This window comes from Theobroma cacao, chromosome 8 (assembly GCF_053813885.1).
Source record: "Theobroma cacao isolate CCN51 chromosome 8, ASM5381388v1, whole genome shotgun sequence".
Lineage (NCBI taxonomy): Eukaryota > Viridiplantae > Streptophyta > Magnoliopsida > Malvales > Malvaceae > Theobroma > Theobroma cacao.
The window spans coordinates 4,605,809-4,624,977 of NC_142646.1; the positions used below are offsets into that span (position 1 = coordinate 4,605,809).

The following is a 19,169-nucleotide window of genomic DNA, read 5'->3' on the forward strand; positions in this document are numbered from 1 at the left end:
TACATCCTAGCAAAATCCTTCTTCATAAATGGCATTTGATATTTTATTAGGAATGTGTTGATAATATGATTACTGATAATACAATCACTTAAAATATTAAATTACACGTTTGATATACATAAGAAAACAGTGATTGATTTGAAAACACATTATTGATAATGTAAGAGTAATTTACAAAATTATTTTTATGTAAATAAAAATTGTCATTTATTGCATTATCCATTTAAAAAAAACATTATGCATTTTTTTAAAAAAATTGAACTAGCTTTTCAAACTGATACCATTGAACATTGCTGTGATGCCAGGCGATATGTACTAAACTCAAAAAGAAAAAGAATGTAGTAGAGCTCTCGCTTCACTCACAAAACAGCTACAAGGCAGATCTGGAAAACAACTTGATACCCAGAGGAAGAAGCCCATCATATAGAATACCAAAATCTCTCTTTTATTTCCTATTAGCCTTTCCCCTTTTAACTGGAATTAGAGTCAGTTTCTTGGCAGAATTGCTAGTTCCAGCTTCTGCTGTTGGTAACATTGAAATTGCAACTTGATGCCGATTTTTGTCTGCTCTCTCATCCGTAAATGGTTTCAACTCAAATGCTCCACGGGTGAAATCTTTAGCTACCTTCAGAAGAATCCCAACTTTCAGGGAACTGCTCACGATTGCCCAGAAGTTAAGGAATTGCACGTGTTGGTCAACCCTCAGTACGAATCTTGGCCATGATTTTGGGTTTTCAGGGTCTGCACTCTGTTTTATCACGATAAGTGATCGACAAAATTCCTGTTCAATTTTTGAGAAGAAGTTGAATAAGAAGAGAAGGTCGGGCTATAGGTAGGACAATTTGGGCAAAAAAATATAACTTTCCCTTTCAAAAATTGAACGAGAATTTTGTGATCACTTGCAAAGGGGAAAGTTTACTTTCCCTCCGTTCTGTGGCAGAAGGGAATGACATTCCCTTTGCCCATCGTAATCACATTACAATGAAAAGCCTTTCCCATGTGTTTTAGACAAACCAAACGCTGTAATGTGATTATGTCCAATTAAAATACAGGGAATTACAATGAGAAGACTTTACCGTGTGTTTTAGACAAACCAAATGCTGTAATGTGATTATGTCCAAATAAAATGCAGAGAATGTTCCCCACATGCAGCATACCAAACACCACTGAAGTATTCAGATTGTAATTCTCTAAATCAGGTGAAAATAAAGATGAAAGCTTAATGAACACTGTAAGAACAGCCAACAGAACACGAAATTTCTAGAACCAAGAGTATGACACAGATTCCAGAACACAAGATTTGCAAAATTCATCTCTTGTTGTATTGTGTGGTCCCTTCTGGGAAACAAGAATGGCAGTCTGCCTGTAATACATGAGAATCTGTTACATCAAAGAATATAACTAAGCAGTTTCTTCTAACCTAACTTTAAAATGGACAAGACAAAACTCAACTTAGCCTGCGGGTTGTAAAAATGTTTCTTCCATCCTCCACAATGAAAGGGAATCTAAAAAAGTTATCCTTACCTGATTTATGAGATGAAATTCAAATCTGTGCAGCTCTGCAAGCAAAGCGGTAGATCTTGAATCAGCTGCTTTCTATTGTTTGGATATGTGTATTCAAGCTTATTGATGCACCAAAAGAATGTTTCAATTTTTGAAATATCGACCAATAGCCATCATGCTTTTTGGAGGCTTGTGAAGCTCTATAATTCTGAGAATTCGTTATTTGTAGCACTCACAGGATTTTCTCAACTCTAACTTCCAGTGGCGGAAAATCTCTTGGATAGTTCTATGCTGAACCAAGTGGAAGGAAGACCACCACCCCGTGCAACAAGATAAACAATGAACGCTATATATGCAGCTGTCCAACTACAGATGAAAAGTGCAAACAGTGGTCCCTTGACTTCAGAAACAAAGAAATCCAGCAAAAGATACCCATTGATTATTATTACCAGGGCAGCCACAGTCCATGCCAATCTCTGCAAAATAACACAAAAAAACAACAAAAGTTAGCTATATTTTTAATTGAAGCGTGAAATCATTCATGAGAAATTACTGAACAAGAATTTATAAACAAACACAGACATTTCGCAACAAGGAAAATGTATGGCATCGCTTTTCAAAAAAGAAAGGAAAATGTATGGCATCGAATTGCTGCATAAGTATCTCCGTGGGCTCAGACACAGCTGCATTTCCAGTTACCACACAAGTTCACAAGACAATCACTCCCCACTAGAGTCAAATGCTCTCTCAATGAAATTATGTAGGAAATTTATGGATCCTAATGGACTGTAGGGAATGATGGAGTATACTTCATGCTCTTTAGTAAGAACTTTCCAAGAAGCAAGTAAGGTGAAATTTCCTTTGGCCTGAGGGTTCTCTAGAAAGTCCCTCTAAAACAGAATGGTGTCCTTAACTCCCTCTAAAGTAGCCTTAATCAGTAGGACTACTAAACTTAGACGCAAGCCTCACCATTTCGGTACTAGATTATACTTTGCAATGAATGGAGATATTATAGAATAACCAAAACAATAGCAATGAACATGTCAACTTCTGAAGGTCATGAGATCAATAACCTAGGCCCTAAGCTACTTAGAGATAACCCTCAAATAAACGTCATATCACTCCATGACATATGCTTTCCACCTAGAAAAGCAAGCTTACTGCATACACTCATGTATTAGCACAGGTTTATTCCTTTCCACTGCATAGGCCTACCGATGAGTAAATGCATAGGAAATAAAGACGACGGTACACATTGAATGGGTCCAATGGTTGCAAGTTTTGCATGACTAGTATCAAAATCTTGATTAATTTCGGTTTCCACAATAGAAAACCTACTCAAGTTTCTTGTATTTAAAAGAAAAACAACTAGTTGAGAAATGAAGCAAGCTGTTATAACGATAGTAATAGAAACTTATGGTAGCTGACCGTGTTTCTTATCCTGTTCTATGTGCTAGCAAATTGTTTCGAACACGAAAATTTATAGTACTAATAATAACGAAATGATTCAGCATTGCTTCCAAACATAATAACTGCTGATAGTACAGTTACTAGAACATGCAGCAAACTACCAATAGTCACTCATGTGAAGCGATAAAGAGTACAAATAAAATGGAAGAAGTGTGAAACAAAAGGCTTACCTCAAGAATAGGCCCAATCCTAAAGACCCCCATGACCTGCTCCTTGGAGACCAAGGTTAGAAGTGGGATAAGTGCAAAAGGAATCTGCACTGACTGAAGCACATTAAGCCATTCATTCAATATATCCAACGAGGCTTCAGATGTGTTAAACACAAGAGCCACAATGATAGTTGGCACAATTGCAAAACTCCGTGTGATCAATGCCCTCAACCACTTCTTCAGACGAAGGTTAAGAAAACCTCCCATTATAAACTGCCCAGCATATGTGCCAGTTATTGTACTGCTTTGTCCAGCTGCCAGCAAACCAATACCCCATATGTAGAGAATCGGAAAGACTCCTCCACCATACTTCTCCTGAAGATACTGCCCTGCGTTAACTAGTCCTATGTTATTTGCTTGTTTTGTTCCATAGAATCCCTTAGCAAAGACAGTTGTCACAAACAAATTGATCATGAAGGAAACCAGAAGCGCAACAGATGACTCAATTGAGTAGTAGTTTAGTGCCTCTTGAACCCGGCCTCTCTTTTTGGGATCAATCTTTCTTGATTGTACCAAAGCAGAATGCAAGAATACGTTATGAGGCATTATGACACAACCCACAACCCCCACAGCCTGCCGAATTGTTTTTGAGCTAAGTCTAGGAACCAAGATACCTACAACAATCGAACCCAAAATGATACTCAAAAATGAAATATTCAATTCATGCAAGATAATTCGTATGTTTTAATAAATATATTACCTATTAGTAAATCTTTTCCATTGGGTTTTGTATCACCAAACATCCAAGCAAATGATGAAGCCATAGTAGCAATTAAAACAGCAAAAACAGCTTCCAATTTCCTGACGCCATAATTCTCCAGGAATAATAAGATAAAACTGTTAACAGAGAGCGGGTGAAACACTTGTTAGGGGGAAAAAATAAATTTTCAACTCAAAAAGATAAAACCTGACTTGATCTTCCCCAGTTAACACCCAGAAACAAAATTAAAGCTCAAATTAAACAAATCCAAAATATCACCCATATAAAGAATAAAAATTGAACTTGAGGAAACAAATTAAAAAAATTCAAGCAAAAAGGCAAACGGGATTCATCAAATTGAGGACATTTACCAATCCGATGCGGTAATTAAGACTCCAGCCCATAGCGGCAAAGCCCCATGACTCAAAATTTGGATAGCTATAGCACTCCCAATAACCTCCTGAATATCAGCTCCAATAAGCGCCAACTCCGCCATGAACCACAGCACAAACCGAGCCCAATTCGGATACTCCTCCCGGCAAAGCTCCGCGAGATGCCGACCGGTTGCCACCCCCAGCCGAGCCGACAACAACTGGATCAGCAGGCCCATGACGGTAGCCCACATCAACAACCAAAGCAAAGAGTAACCCGCAATTGCCCCAGCCTGGAGATCTCCTTCCAAATTACCCGGATCTAAAAACGCTATACTCATTAAAAAACCCGGGCCCGTAAACAACCAGAGCTTTTTCCAGGAAAAAGGAGGGACATAATCGACATTTTGGAGGGATTCCGGTATGTCCACGTCGACGATCACGATTTTCTCTCGGGATTCGAATGCGACCTCGTTTTCATCGTCGGACAAGGACGAGGAAGGAGATTGAGATGGTAAAAGGCGTTTGGATTCGGATTCCTCTGCGGCTGTGTCTTTGTCTTTGTCGAGGTCTTCTTTCGATAACTCCTCGTCTCGGCTTAGGAAATTCATCGTCGGATGAGGAATATTCAGCTGGTCGAAATTGAGTATTCTGTTCGTTTCTTTTGCCGCCGGTACTGTTCCGTTTGGTGGGGGAGCGCACTTCCGTCGAGTGTCGTAAGGAGTTGGATTTATATGGATTTCTTTTCGTCAGATGGTGAGAGAGGTTTCAATTATAGCATGGAAACGTTGCAATCGGTTGTTTCCACCATTAAGAAAGCGACACGTCGACAGTGATGTGGCAATCCGCTCAACTCAGTTAGTGGAACTCAAAGCACATTCCCTATATATCCATTTAATCTAGTTCTTATTTTTCAACTTGATGTTTATTTCATTATTTTAATCATTTTTTTTTTACAAATTTTATTTTACTTTGAAAACTTTGTCTTTCTGCATTTTACCCAAAACGTTGGATTCATTTATTGTTACATTTCTCCAATCCAAGTAAAATATTTGTATTGTATAATGATGTTAATAACAATATTTAGATGCAAGTATTAAGCAGAAAGAGTATAGATTAAGTAACAACAATAAAATCCGAAAGTTTTATAAGGTAATATATCTGAATTGGATATTTTTAGATATATATGCATCCAAGGGCAAAGAGATGAGATTTACAGCATGTACATTGGATGATTAAATACAATTTTCATTCATTAAAAAAATTAATTTTCTATTTAATTAACATTAATGTAAAGTCAAGAAAGTAATGAAAAAATTAGTCAAAGTTTATTAATGCTTGATCCATGCTAAATGGTTTTTATATTAAATTCTAGTTGTTTAAAATTTATTGTTCTAATAAAAATCAGAATATAACACTAGTGCTTAATTTAAATTTATTGCGTACTTGGAGACAAACAACTCTCAAACTCAGCATTGTTGTACCAGGTAAATTTAAGGTAGCCATCCTCACTTCTTCCCTTAGAACGTACTTGGTTAGGGGAATAAAATAATCATTTTTCTTTATTTTCATTTTTGAGGTAAAATTATATTTTATTTAATAAAATAATTATTTTAAGATAAGCTTTAATAGCCATTACCAAAGCTCATTTGGTAATGGCTATTCCAAATTATTAAGAATAAAAAAAATTGATTAGATAAATATACTCTTTTACAATTTAAAAAATTATCTTATAAAAAAGTACTAAATTTATTTTTTTTCTCTCTCTTCCTCACTCCTCTCTCTAAAGATATAAAATTTTTTACTTTATTTAAAAAATGAATATATTTAAATATTATTTAACTATAATAAATATTATAAAGAATATTATTTAATATTATTATTTGAATATAATGAATGTAATAAAGATATTATTTAGTATTATATAAATTTAATGAAGAATATATTTTGTTTTTTAATATTAAATATTATTTAATTATAATAAAAGGTTTAATTATCTTCTAATACAAAATATTATTAAATTATAATAAAAATATGTTTGTATTTTGGTGAAACTATTGTTTAATTATAGTAAAAGCTATTTTGATTTTATTACTTATAATATTTTTATCTTTTAACAAAATAAATTCTTTAATTTTAATAAAGAATATTTATTTCTCATCATAGTATTTTTTTAATTAAATTTTTTTAAAATTTTATCATTTACCCATTATTCCTTAACTATTCTTAAAATTATTCTTGCAAACTAAATAATTGAATAAATAATAATAACAATTTTTATCATGTTCTATTCTCATGAATCAATTTATATAATAATAATTATTTTCTTATTTTATTTCTTTGGAATGGTTATTCTATTCCTTATAGTGAACCAAACATGTTGTAATAATTATTCTCCCATATTCTATTTTTTTAGAATGACTATTCCATTTTTATTTTATTCCTTTCAGTGAACCAAACATGCTGTTAATGTATTATTCCAGTACTAAATGAAAGCAACATAATTTTGTCCAATGATACTATTTTGTGTACAAAATTGGTACAATCTTAAGAATTTACTGAGTGCATCACCAAAATAATATACATATATATATATAAGTAAGAATAGTGAAAAAAATTTTATTGATTGCAATGAATATTTTTCTCAATTATATTTTTAAATTTTTATTATAAATACTATTAAAGATTTATTTAATTTATAAAATAAAATTTCTAATTGTATCAAATAATTTTTATTAAAAAGTACGTTTCTTAAAATTAATATTGAATAGTCTATAAATAAATATTATAAAACTTTAATTTTTTAAATTTCAAATTTTTAAATTTTCAAAACACTTGTATTTATATATAACTATTATTTAAAAATTAAAAAAAGTATTAACGTGTAATTTATGTGTCAAAGGATACTAGTATAATCAAATATAAATTAAGATTAATTACGTAATTAAAACCCGAATTATAGTAAAATTATCAATTTACTACTTAACAAAAATAAGAAATAAGTATTTGAATAATACTTATGTCTGTCAATTCACGCTTTAATTTAATTTTGTTAATAAAACATGTGTGATGTGTTGGATTCAATTTCCTGGATCATAACAAGACAAAGGACAGCGTTAAGTTAATGATGGTTAAGGAAACAAGCCATATGGCGCAATATAGTGATGCAACAGTTCGGAGTTTGAATTGCAAACATTTATCAAAAACATATATATATATATATATATATATATATATATATATATATATATTGTCTCAGATTCTCATTATCTATATCACGAAATGAGTTGGCTATTATATTATAATTTGATCCTGACCAACGTCTTTGCTTCTTCCATTCAATGATTGTTGCTATGAATATGAAGATGAGAATTTATAGTATAATTGAAAAGAAATTCCCAAGTCTATGAGCCTATTAAAAAAAAAAAAGTGCCACAGAAATTGCATATGCTTGCTTTGGGCTTCACTGCTGTGGCATCTCAAACCATAGCCACTTGGACTGATAAATCGAAAAAGGTTGAGCGAGTGGAACGCATTCATTCTTCTTTTATATTGTTGTCAGTTGATTCCCTCTTTTCCTTTATCAGCATGGATCCTGTTTTTGCAATTGTGCAAAAGCTAAGAACTGAAAGAAAGCGCTAAAAGTAGCTCATGTTTCTTGGTTGTCTGTTAGCATCTTAAAATTGAAAATTACAAGTGAAAGCAACGTGTATTTTTGTACATAAACATCTGGCTTTCGATAGATTGTTATATATTCTCGTGTGGTTTCTTGCATCAGGTCGCTCTTACTTGGTTCATTTCATAAAGAAGATGATAGAAGAATATCGCTTTGCTAATTTGCTCTCAATTGTTGATTTAACAAGGATGAAATCCAATGTTTAAAATGGGTCAGGATGGTTGACATTTGGGGCTATTTTATGTTCAAGCCAATATCCGACACAGCCGAACGAACGAGTAGAGTGCTATAATAGAGCACGAGTCTCGTGGGAATACGGGAAGACGCAAAAAACTAGGGGCCAAGTGGCCCAACTCGGTTCAAATTCGAGAAACTAGTTTTAGCATGGCAGGGCATGGCTTGCATTTAGCATGTAGGAGCTGAGCTTTGCGCATGGTAAACCCTGTTGCTTCCGTCATGTCCACCAGGTCGTCACTAATCCTAGACCACTCAAAGCACTGGATCAATGACCCTAGCGTTAATCCAACCATTCTCAGTCCCAGGCTTTCTCCAGGACAGCCCCGTCTCCCTGACCCAAATGGCATCAACCTGAACCCATCTCTCGTGCCCTCTAGATCTTCAAACCTCTCTGGCATGAATCTTGTTGGGTTCGTCCAAAGCTTAGGGTCATTTTGTATGGCCCACACATTCACCAATAGTGTTGTGCCAAGTGGAATACGAAAACCACCTAGCACGCACTCCTCGGATGATTCATGGGGTAGCAGCAGTGGCGCCGGTGAGTACATGCGCAATGTTTCATTGATGATGCAGTGGAGGTAAGGAAGTTGGGCTAGGTCGGACTCATCAATTAGACGGCAATGTCCCACTCTATTTGCGATTTCCGCTTGAGCCTTTTCAAGTACTTCACGGTGGTTAAGCAAAAGAGAAAATGCCCACTCCATTGTATTGACAGTAGTATCTGTTCCTGCCAACAACAGAACCTATGCAAATCCTAGTATTAGTAAATTAAAGACATTGACAAAGATTGTGCTTGATCAAGACTGTAAGTTCTGCTTGAGGCACAATTTAAACAGTAATATCTGTTCCTGCCAACAACAGAACCTATGGAAATCATTGTATTATAAAAGACATCGACAAAGGTTGTTCTTGATCAAGATAATAACTTCTGATTGAGGTACATTAACCACAATTTTGCTTTGAAAAATCTGAAAGGTTTTCATTTTTTTTTTCAAGATTGTTACTTATCCATGGAGGACAGGATAGATCCACCCCAACTCGTAGAGGCACTAATGAAATGATCTTGAAATTTTATTTGATTATTCATTGAAAATCTGAAAGTTGAATTGTTTTTCTCTAATTAAGTTATATATATATAAAGCTCGTTGAGACACCAATGAAATGATTTTGAAATTTTATTTGACTATTTATTGAAAAATCTGAAAGGTTGAATCTCTTTTTTCTAATTAAGTTATATCTATATATGTATAGGGTTCAGGGAAGTGCACTAAGAGGGTCTTACCATTGAGCCACAAATTCTTCTAAAGGGGAAATATATTGGATATATGGTTTTCATTATCTGCTTCCAGCCTCTATGTTCTATTCTATGGATTTGGGGGAAATTATCTTACCCAAATCTTCCATCCTTATTAGAGAAAAAGCTAAAATCAAGATGTGAACTTCTGAGTCATTAGGTTTAATTGATTAATTCAGAGTTAAATATAGTAATTACGAATTATATTCCTGTATACGAGGGAAATTGCTCAAGAAGATAAACATTTGGCAGATTCATATATCATACTAACTGTGAGTACTTTCCAGCAACTAAGGAAACAAGGAAGAGAACTTAGATCTTACAAGTACGAGGGCTCTAATCATCTGATCCGTGTAATACTCGGGTTCTGATTCTTGCAGCGATACCAAAACCTCAATCAATGTCTTTTTCCTCATTCGATCACAGTTATTCCTCATTCTTCTTTTATGCTGTTCTATCAAATCCTGCATGAACTTGTCTCTTTTGCTTTGACACTCTATCAACTTCCTCTCCAATTCTCTAGACTTAATCCAAGGCAAAAAATCTCCAATATTTATTTTGGCACTTAGCTTGAAAGTCTCAACATGTACCTCTCGGAACCGTCTTGCTTCCTCCACATCCTCCAAGTTCTCCCCGTAGTATCGCTTTCCTGCTATCATCCCCATCATCATATTGAGAGTCAACTCAAAGAAAGCTGTCCTCAACTCAACAGGCTGGTTTTGATGATCCAAGAGCTTGCGAATCAAAGACTTCACCTCATCGTTGCGTATGCTAGATAGCATCTGGAGGCGGGTAGCTGATAAAATCTCAATGGAAGCGATTCGTCTAAGATTTCGCCAATTTTCACCATAGGGGGCCCAAGCTAGGCTGGTATGATTGTAACCTAAGTGCTTTCCAATAAGTAAGCCAGGGCGGTTGGCGAAAATGATGTCGTTTCTGGTGAAGCATTCTTCGGCAGCAGACGGGGATGAGACCACAAGAACTGGACGAGTTCCGAATTGGAGGAGGACTATGGGTCCATTTCTGTTTGAAATTTGAGTCAGAGTTCGATGCAAGGGATTCTTAAGCAGGTAGAGGTGGCCGATGATGGGTAGACAAGGAAGAGGGCTTGGTGGGAAGTTTCGGATTTTGTTTAGGAAATGTTTTGTGAAAACATACAAAGCTAAGAATAGGGGAAGGTAGAGAAACCAGGTTGCCATGGGAGCATCGGTGGAGGAGTTTTGCTCTCAATGTCTATGCTATGTTTTGTTGAATTAGTTTTTTCCTGTAAAGCTTTTTGTCTTCTCCTGAAAAATAAGGCATTGAATGTACAACTAGAATAGGAAGATTATGTCTCATACACAATAAACAAACAAATGTAGACATTTTCAAAAGAATTAGATGGCTCTTGATGCTAACATTGGCCATTTAATAATCATCTCTGTCCACAAAAAGATTGGTTTTTAATTCGCTAAATGGGCATCATAATTGATCTTTTTTCAAGAATAATTTATTGCTCAACCAAGGGCTTTCTTTTTTTTTTTTTAAATTAAATATTACTCAAGTGGACACTCTTCTATTTATGCTCCACTAATTAAACATATGCACCGATCAAGTCTCATAGATTCAAGAACTAGCAAAGCCAAGTCCACCATCTCCTCACCAATCCTCTCCCATTCAAAGCATTGGTCAATGCCCCCAGTGTCGAACAAACCACGCGCACGGCCAATCCTTCCCCAGGACAGCTCCTTCCTGACCCAAATTGCATCAACTTGAAACCATATTTGGTCCCTCCAGAACCCTCAAACCTTTTCGGCTTAACTTTCTAGGCTCTTGCCAAATCATAGGATCATTATCTATCGCACATATGTTTACCAACGACACTGTTAGTGGGGCAACAATTCTCATTGCGAAATGGGATCAATCGCAGATGTCATCAAATCGTTTATTAAATTGAATGTGATGACAAGAAGTTGGATTCTAGTTAACAAAATTGAAGAGACAAATTATTAGAAGGCGGTTGACATTTCTTTATTGCATAAAATATTGAATTGTGTAGCGGAGTTTGGAAAGAATAAAGGCATGACATTGAAACAAGTATAGATATATATAGAAATAACTGTAAAAAATAAACCTCGTCATAAACTCAATTCAAAAATACTTTTTATTATAATTTTAACTATTTTTAATCAATTTTTGACATGATTCGACAAAAATACCCTTTAAACAATTTCAAACAAATTAAAATGATTTTGATTTTCTCCATCCCGCCATTTAGATAAAAATTTCAAAATTAAATCTTGATTTTCCTCTCTTGCCAAATACTATTTATCTTACAATTTAGCTCTTTTTCGTCATCCCAAAGAGATGATATCAAGGTATGTGTTTTAGATTCCTAATTTTGTCAGTTTATTTATAAAATCTCAAAGTTAAAGAGTTAAAATTAATTAGACATATCTATAAATTAAAACACTATATGACTTTGATAACTTAAACTTGGCTGATAGCAGGCAAATTAATTAGTTATTAGGTATTGCACTACTGATTGTTAAACATTGTGTCACTAGTTTTTAGATATTTCGAGATTGATTTTTAGATATTACGAAACTGATTTTTAGGCATTAAGTGACTAATTTTAGGTATTACGTGATTGGTTTTTAAGTATTACGACTAATTTTTAGGTAATGTCTAAGTCACATAATATTTAAAAATTAGTAATGCAATGCCTTACTAAGTAGTCACGCAATGTCTATCTACCAGTCAAATAATCTCATATTAACCAGTCACGTAATATTTAAAAATCAGTCATACAATACTTAAAAATTAATAACGTAATATTTAAAAACTAATTATGTAATGTCCAAAAATTGATTACGCAATACCTAAAAACCATCAAAACTATTGAATTTCATTTAATAAAATCAAAACGCTTAAAAGTTTTACTTTATGTATAAAAAATAACTTCAAAATACTCAATATACATAAAGGTTTTTTTTTTGTCAAAGAGTACTCTAGAGAAAAATGTTTTAACGTAAAAAGCTTAAAAGATATAAGTAAGTTTGAGGTACGGATCTAAACATATGAATTGGTTTCATTAAGGGTAATTTTATCTAAAATTAATTTTTCTTAATTAAAAATAGTTAAAATAAAAAAAACTACTTTTAAAAACATTTTATGTATGGGAGGTATTTTTGAAAAAAATTGATATATATATGCGTTCTTGTTATCGAAGTGCAGATAGCAGTCTATTTTTTATCATTAGTTACGCATCTGTCGCTCTCATATGAAAGGTTTATTCTCTAACTGCATTATACTGGAGTGAACTAACACAACTCCAGAGTAGCTGCTTGGCTGGAGATCTTTAGATATTAAGCTTTATTTTTGGTGGGATAGAGTCGGTGACGAGGTAGCTCATGATCGAGAAAGCATGTTCATCATTGCTTGACGAGGCCGACACTTGGCATGCAAAGCCCGTTCCTTGGGCATGGTGAGTCCACTCCCTTGGGTCATGTCCACCATCTCTTCACTAGTTCTCTCCCACTCAAAACATTGAATTAGTGAACCCAATGTCAGCCCAACCATGCTTTTCGCCAGTCCCTCTCCAGGACAGCTTCTCCTCCCTGACCCAAACGGCAGTAACTTGAAACCAACTCTAGGCCCTTCAAAGCCACCAAATCTCTCAGGCTTGAATTTTGTGGGCTCCTCCCAAATGTTAGGATCGTTCTGTATGGCCCACATGTTAACTAATAACGTTGTTCCTCGCGGTACTCGGTGTCCTCCAACCATGCATTCTTTGGATGACTCATGAGGCAGCAACAGTGGAGTTACTGGGTACATCCGCATCGTCTCACATATGATGCAATGAAGGTAAGGAAGCTTCGCCAAATCTGATTCATCCATCATGCGATCATGTCCAACAACATTATCAATTTCCATCTGTGCCTTCTTCAAAACTTCTGGATTGTTCAGCAGAAGAGACATTGCCCACTCCATTGTCCCCGATGAAGTCTCGGTTCCGGCATTTAGCAAAACCTGTACATTCAAGAAACAAAAATTCAGGAACCAATTCCCTCTATTATATTCACAATCTGAAGTAAACCATGGACCGTGGCTCTTCAAATGTCAAGTCAAACTACATCAACTTAAACCAAAGCGTTAATCTTTCTTCTAAGCCCAGTGCAGAGGGATTAATTATTTGATCTTACCATCATAATGCTTCTGATAATCTCATCCTTATAGTTCTCAGGCTCCTTTTTTTGCAGAGATAACAACACTTCAATCACCGTCTTCTTCTTCCCTACAGCTAGAGAACCACCATCATTGCTCATTTTGCTTCTACTTTCTTCTATTAGCTCCTGCATAATTATATCTCTCTTTTCCTGCAAGGCTATCATTCTCTTCTCATAATTTTGAAACCAATTCAGTACGGGCAAAAAATCTGCCATAGTCGTTGCATCAACCAAATGAAAGGTCTCTTTCACCATTTCATGAAACGTCCTTGCTTCCTCCACTTCCTCCACACTGTCACTGTAATACCTTTTCCCAGCAATCATTCTCATAATTACATTCAGCATAAGCTCAAAGAATGCTGATCTCATATCCACGATCTGACCTTGATTCTTTAACAGCCCCAGAACAAGCATCCGGACCTCGTCGCCCCGTATGCTAGAGAGCAACCGAAGACTCCTGGTGGAAAGAAGTTCGACTGTCACCACCCGCCTTAGGTTTCGCCAGTGATCACCGTATGGAGTCCAAAGAAGGCTGGTGTGATTGTAGCCAAAGTGCTTCCCTACCAAAAGGTAAGGGCGATTTGCAAACATGATATCGTTTTTGGTTAAGCATTCCTCGGCAATGGACGGAGATGACACATGGAGAACATAGCGAGAGCCTAATTGGAGCAAAAGAATAGGCCCATGACGTTTGGAGATTTCGGAAAGGGATCGGTGGAGAGGTTTCTCGAGGAGGTGGAGATGACCAATTACTGGTAAAGCAGGGAATGGGGTTGGAGGGAGGTTTCGGATCTTGTGAATTATGTGGGTGCTGACCGCATAAAGGGCTAAAAAGAAGAAGAGGTATAAAAACATGTTGCTTGATAGTATATATTTCAAGTTCGGCTGGGAAATCCAAGCTATATATAAAGATGATTTGTGTTGAGTAAGTTGAAGATCTTGATAATGGAAAGTTTATACAAATTTAAAACTCACCACGTGGAACATATTTCTGAATGGAGAAATTAATGAGAAATAATGTCACTTGTCATATAGTTTAAGTTGCAAAAGGTTGATTACATAGGTTTGGGTGATATGTTGATTCTTTGTAAATTCCATACAATCTATAAAATTATGGCATTTTGGTCTTTCATGAAGTTTTATTCAAAAGTTTCAACCATTCTAGTGTAATTTTGTTTTTTGCATGATATCATTTGATGGTAGGATAGTGTTCTTTCCTGCCAATATATTTCCATTTTGAACATTAAATTAAGAACCTTGACTTAGGCAGAGCTATATCCTATGGTATTGGGTAGATTGGTTGATGTCTAAATATAGAAAGGCAATATTAGGGGATTTAATAAATCTTATCCGAATTGGGCTTGAACCAAAAGAGAGTACAATCTAGTGGTCAATGTTCTAACATTAGAAAAAAGTGAAAAACTACCTAGTTTACATAAAGCTTGCAGAAAGGATTTCTTCGCAATTGATCATTCTGTGATAGCATTAGGAAGTTGTCACTAAAGTAGGGTGAATTACCTCCAAAAGTATGGTTATACTCCATTGAAAGTTGGAACTACTATTTGTACCAGCTTCAAAACGTTGACATTTGAAGGTTATTGACGGTGGGATATGAGTTAATTTTGCCTAGTTCATGGGCTTAATTAGCTCAAAGTTTGAGACCTGTCCCGTCTCTCTTGATATAGCTTATCTTCCTTTTCAACGGATAAATTCACTAATTTCCGGGTCACTTAATTAATTAAGCTTTTTCCCAAACTACTACGTACTTATAGTATAAGATGATTTTTTTTCTTTAGATTACACATAGAAGATAAATTATTATGTAAGAAAGTTTAACATGACAATATTATTTAAGAAAAAAATATTGCAGCTTAAATTATTGAACTTACAGTATGACCAGAAAACTCTACATGTAAATGATTTTTCTGTATTGTAATGGACTACACTTTTAGTTAGAGATCTTGAGTTATAAATATAAGAGTTTTTCTTTAATTAATATAAATATATTTTTTGAATTAAAAATATGAGTCTGTAACAAGTAAAATAGAGTTTACCTAATTATTCATTGATGTTAGACCCTTATGAGAGATATCAAGATTGAGATAATTAAGTTTGAGTTAAAATAAGTCCCTTTCTCTATGAGTGAAAAAATTAATTTAACGAATTTCACATAGCTCACATCAATTAGAGTAAAGATCTTCCTTTACCTAATATTATATTTTTTGAGCTGAAAATATTGGTCTGTAACAATTACACCAGCATACTATTTTTTTTTTGAAAAAGAACGTGAATTTCATTAATTTCTAAGACCAAGTTACATATAGAGAACATTACATATCCGTAAGACCTCTCAACAATCCCTCCTATTACAACCGTCCCTATTACATGACTTGAAAGCCTCATTAAAAACCTTATCATAGAGTACAAAATACATAAAGTACGATACCTCTAATCACCCTTCGTTGAACTCACACATTTTTTATCTAAGAATATATTGCACTTGTACAGACATATCATCAATATTGTGCCATATAATCTGATCATATGGTATCTTCTTGTCCATCTGAGCTACCTTGTTCGCTTCTCTGCTACAACGAGTCACCTGCAAGCATTCTACCAGGATGCTATCTTTTTAATGTTAAATTGCTGATATTACTTCTTGATTTTGCACCACAGGTACATTCTTGAATTTCTGTATCTGTCAAACCAAAAAAGTACTTGTAATGAATAAGCAAAATTTAGGTCATGTTATTTCAATGGAATTCATGAAAATATTGTCAGCTAAAAACAATCAAATTAAATAAAAAAACAAAAAAAATAGAAATATCTTGCATATTTGTTAATTTGCATAAATTTCATTTAAAATATTAATAAGACATAAAAAAATGACAATTGAAATTATAATTATACTTCAATATTAAAATAATCAGACTAATCGGATGGATACTTGGGGAGCAACGAATGTATGAAAAACTTAAGAATAGTTTCAAAAACCGATATTCTTGCCTCCCCAATGGAGCCAAAGAATCATTATAATTTTCTACATACATAATTATGATCTATATAGCTTGCCTAACTCTATTCGCTTTTAGACTTGTAGCATTATTCAAGACAATCCTAGCTGAAATTAATGGAGCTTGTAAATATATTCAAAAGGACATTAGAAATCCATTTTTCCTTTAACTAGATACGTACTCTCCCGTATAGGAGTTTTAAACTAAAACCTCTTGAGTTTTTCATTCCTTTTATCACTTTAACCCATTTGCCACAAGGAATAAGATATAGTTTAATAGTCTAATCAGATTTTAGACTAATTTGATACGTTAAATAACAAAAACAATTTAACTTTGACATAATGATTATTATTTGTCTGGAAGAAATTTAAAATTTTAAATTTGAACAATCTTTTTCCTTTGAATATCTTGAAATATATCAAAAGAAATTTGTATTCAATAATCACATGACAATTATAATAATTATTCGTGTTGAAGTTGAGATTTCTTTTTCTTGGCAAAAAGAAAAAAGAAATCTTAAAGTTGAGAGAGGAGGTTCATCATGGCTGGGCGTGGCCTACACCTTGCAACCAAGGGCTGAGCCTTGGGCATGGTGAGCCCATTCCCTTCAGTCATGTCTACCATCTCCTCACCAATTCTCTCCCACTCAAAGCATTGAATCAGAGAGCCCAATGCGAATGGAACCATACGCATCGCCAAGCCCTCTCCTGGACACCTCCTCCGGCCTGTCCCAAAGGGCCAAAACCTGAACCCATTCTTCTCTGCTTCTAACCCATGGAACCTCTCGGGCTTAAATTCAGTGGGCTTTTCCCACAATACAGGATCACTCTGCATAGCCCAAACGTTAACCAATAGCATTGTGCCACGTGGGACATGAAAACCTCCCACTGTACATTCTTCGGATGATTCGTGTGGTACCAGTAGGGGGGTAACGGGACACATTCTTAGTATCTCGTTTATGATGCCATGGAGGTATGGGAGTTTGCCAAGATCTGATTCCTCGATCAGCCTGCTTTGCCCAACTTCAATGTCTATTTCTTCCCGGGCTTTCATAAGAGTTTTTGGGTTGTTCAGCAAGAGCGACAGCGCCCATTCCAGGGTCCCTGCTGAAGTGTCAGTCCCTGCTGCTAACATTACCTAGATACAAAGAAATAAACCTTCTTCAAGGATCCATAAGAAAAATTAGAGGAAACCCGATCTTGGATTCTACAAGGAAGAAGAAGACTTGTAATTTAAATGGATAGATAAAGAGAGAAAAAAGAGAAAGCTTACTTGAATCAGGCCTCTGATCATATTATCTGTGTAATATTCAGGATCAGTTTCCTGCAGGGATAACACAACATCAACCAGAGTCTTGCTTCTTTTTTCAGAATATGAATCCGTTACTGATTTTCTGCGCTCTTCAATCAAATTTTGCATGAATCCATCCCTCTTCATTTGTAATATTGATAGCTTCTTCTCAATTTTATTCAATCCGATCCACTGCAAAACCGGCAGAAAATCTCCAATATTTGTGGTTCCACTCAGTTGAATGGCCTCTGTCACAATTTCTTTAAACTTTCTTTCTTCCTCCAACTCTTCGTCTCCTTCTCTGAAATACCTCTTCCCCGCAGTCATCCTCATCATAACATTAAGAGCCAACTCGAAAAGTATCGATTTCATCTCCACAACCTGAAACCCACCGCCGTTTGAACTCCTATAAAGCCTGAGAATCAAAGACCTGACTTCATCCATACGTATCCCAAGATTTTTTTGAACACGATTAGATGACAAGATTTCGAGAGAGGCCATACGCCTCAAGTTTCTCCAGTGATCGCCATACGAGGCCCAAAGAAGGGTAGTATAATCATAACCAAGGTGTTTTCCAGCGAGAAGACGGGGGCGGTTTGCAAATATTACATCATTTTTGGTGAAACACTCTTCTGCAGCAGATGGAGAAGACACAACAACGACAGGGCGAGATCCGAAATGAAAGAAGAGTACAGGACCATGTTGCTGGGAAAGTTTAGCAAGGGTGCGATGGAGGGGCCTTTTGATGAGATGGAGATGGCCTATAATGGGAAGAGAAAGAGCAGGGCTTGGTGGGAGTCCTTTGTCTTGGAGCAATCGTTTGGTAAGAAAGTACAGGAAGAGGAAGAATACAACGTAGTAGAAGATCGAGGCTTCCATTGATAAGATTAGATGCTGCCCTGACAGTAGAAAGAGCTTGGTTGTGGGTGGGGATCCTGAACAAGATAGGATCGTTTATAAAAGAATTGCTAGTTAAATCATTCATTCAAATTAAATACCATTTAAGTAAAATAATTCGATTTAATTAATTTATTAAGTCAATTGATCCAAAATATTTAATTCAATTGATTTTTTAAAATTTTTAGACTAAATAGACCAAAAAATTAAACTAATTACATATATTTTTTTAAATTTATATAAAATATGATATACATTTAATATTTTTCTTTTTTTAATTCTTATTTTTTATTTTTTTTA

At 34.9% G+C, this 19,169-nt stretch overlaps 4 protein-coding genes across 6 annotated transcripts; all 4 read right to left on the minus strand.

The window, feature by feature from the left end:
* Nucleotides 1-424: 424 nt before the first annotated feature.
* On the minus strand, nt 425-4,989 carry LOC18592024 (metal transporter Nramp2-like). 3 transcript variants are annotated; one of them, XR_001929125.2, is made up of 5 exons: nt 4,254-4,989; nt 3,883-4,019; nt 3,144-3,796; nt 1,525-1,979; nt 425-781 (listed from the first exon to the last, which is right to left on the minus strand). XR_001929125.2 is itself a non-coding variant. In XM_018126259.2 (4 exons), exons 1-4 carry the CDS (start codon nt 4,862-4,864, stop codon nt 1,755-1,757), a joined length of 1,626 nt encoding a protein of 541 aa, XP_017981748.1. In that variant the 5' UTR covers nt 4,865-4,989; the 3' UTR covers nt 1,199-1,754. The 3 variants fall into 3 exon arrangements, 1 of the variants encoding a protein (XP_017981748.1); XR_001929124.2 differs by lacking the exon at nt 425-781 and adding an exon at nt 1,199-1,363; XM_018126259.2 differs by lacking the exon at nt 425-781 and having other exon boundaries at nt 1,199-1,979.
* Nucleotides 4,990-8,081: 3,092 nt separating this feature from the next.
* On the minus strand, nt 8,082-10,756 carry LOC18592025 (cytochrome P450 81Q32-like). The gene is made up of 2 exons (XM_018125437.2): nt 9,784-10,756; nt 8,082-8,909 (listed from the first exon to the last, which is right to left on the minus strand). Exons 1-2 carry the CDS (start codon nt 10,657-10,659, stop codon nt 8,289-8,291), a joined length of 1,497 nt encoding a protein of 498 aa, XP_017980926.1. The 5' UTR covers nt 10,660-10,756; the 3' UTR covers nt 8,082-8,288.
* A 1,965-nt stretch (nt 10,757-12,721) lies between these two features.
* Nucleotides 12,722-14,527, minus strand: LOC18592026 (cytochrome P450 81Q32-like). Its single transcript, XM_018125616.2, has 2 exons — nt 13,645-14,527; nt 12,722-13,471 (listed from the first exon to the last, which is right to left on the minus strand). Exons 1-2 carry the CDS (start codon nt 14,521-14,523, stop codon nt 12,851-12,853), a joined length of 1,500 nt encoding a protein of 499 aa, XP_017981105.1. The 5' UTR covers nt 14,524-14,527; the 3' UTR covers nt 12,722-12,850.
* Nucleotides 14,528-17,121: 2,594 nt separating this feature from the next.
* Nucleotides 17,122-18,922, minus strand: LOC18592027 (cytochrome P450 81Q32-like). Its single transcript, XM_018126191.2, has 2 exons — nt 17,955-18,922; nt 17,122-17,819 (listed from the first exon to the last, which is right to left on the minus strand). The coding sequence occupies exons 1-2, from the start codon at nt 18,849-18,851 to the stop codon at nt 17,199-17,201; spliced, it is 1,518 nt and encodes a 505-aa protein (XP_017981680.1). The 5' UTR covers nt 18,852-18,922; the 3' UTR covers nt 17,122-17,198.
* Nucleotides 18,923-19,169: the final 247 nt, after the last annotated feature.

Excerpts from the sequence above, each read along its gene's own strand:
- LOC18592024 (XM_018126259.2), bottom strand. The coding sequence starts at position 4,864 with ATGAATTTCCTAAGCCGAGACGAGGAGTTATCGAAAGAAGACCTCGAC. Across the intron at positions 4,020-4,253 it reads TTAATTACCGCATCGGATTG|TTTTATCTTATTATTCCTGG; the intron begins GTAAATGTCCTC and ends CTCTGTTAACAG. Across the intron at positions 3,797-3,882 it reads TGGAAAAGATTTACTAATAG|GTATCTTGGTTCCTAGACTT; the intron begins GTAATATATTTA and ends CGATTGTTGTAG.
- LOC18592026 (XM_018125616.2), bottom strand. The coding sequence starts at position 14,523 with ATGTTTTTATACCTCTTCTTCTTTTTAGCCCTTTATGCGGTCAGCACC. Across the intron at positions 13,472-13,644 it reads TTATCAGAAGCATTATGATG|GTTTTGCTAAATGCCGGAAC; the intron begins GTAAGATCAAAT and ends TTGAATGTACAG.
- LOC18592027 (XM_018126191.2), bottom strand. The coding sequence starts at position 18,851 with ATGGAAGCCTCGATCTTCTACTACGTTGTATTCTTCCTCTTCCTGTAC. Across the intron at positions 17,820-17,954 it reads TGATCAGAGGCCTGATTCAA|GTAATGTTAGCAGCAGGGAC; the intron begins GTAAGCTTTCTC and ends CTTTGTATCTAG.
- LOC18592025 (XM_018125437.2), bottom strand. The coding sequence starts at position 10,659 with ATGGCAACCTGGTTTCTCTACCTTCCCCTATTCTTAGCTTTGTATGTT. Across the intron at positions 8,910-9,783 it reads TGATTAGAGCCCTCGTACTT|GTTCTGTTGTTGGCAGGAAC; the intron begins GTAAGATCTAAG and ends GGATTTGCATAG.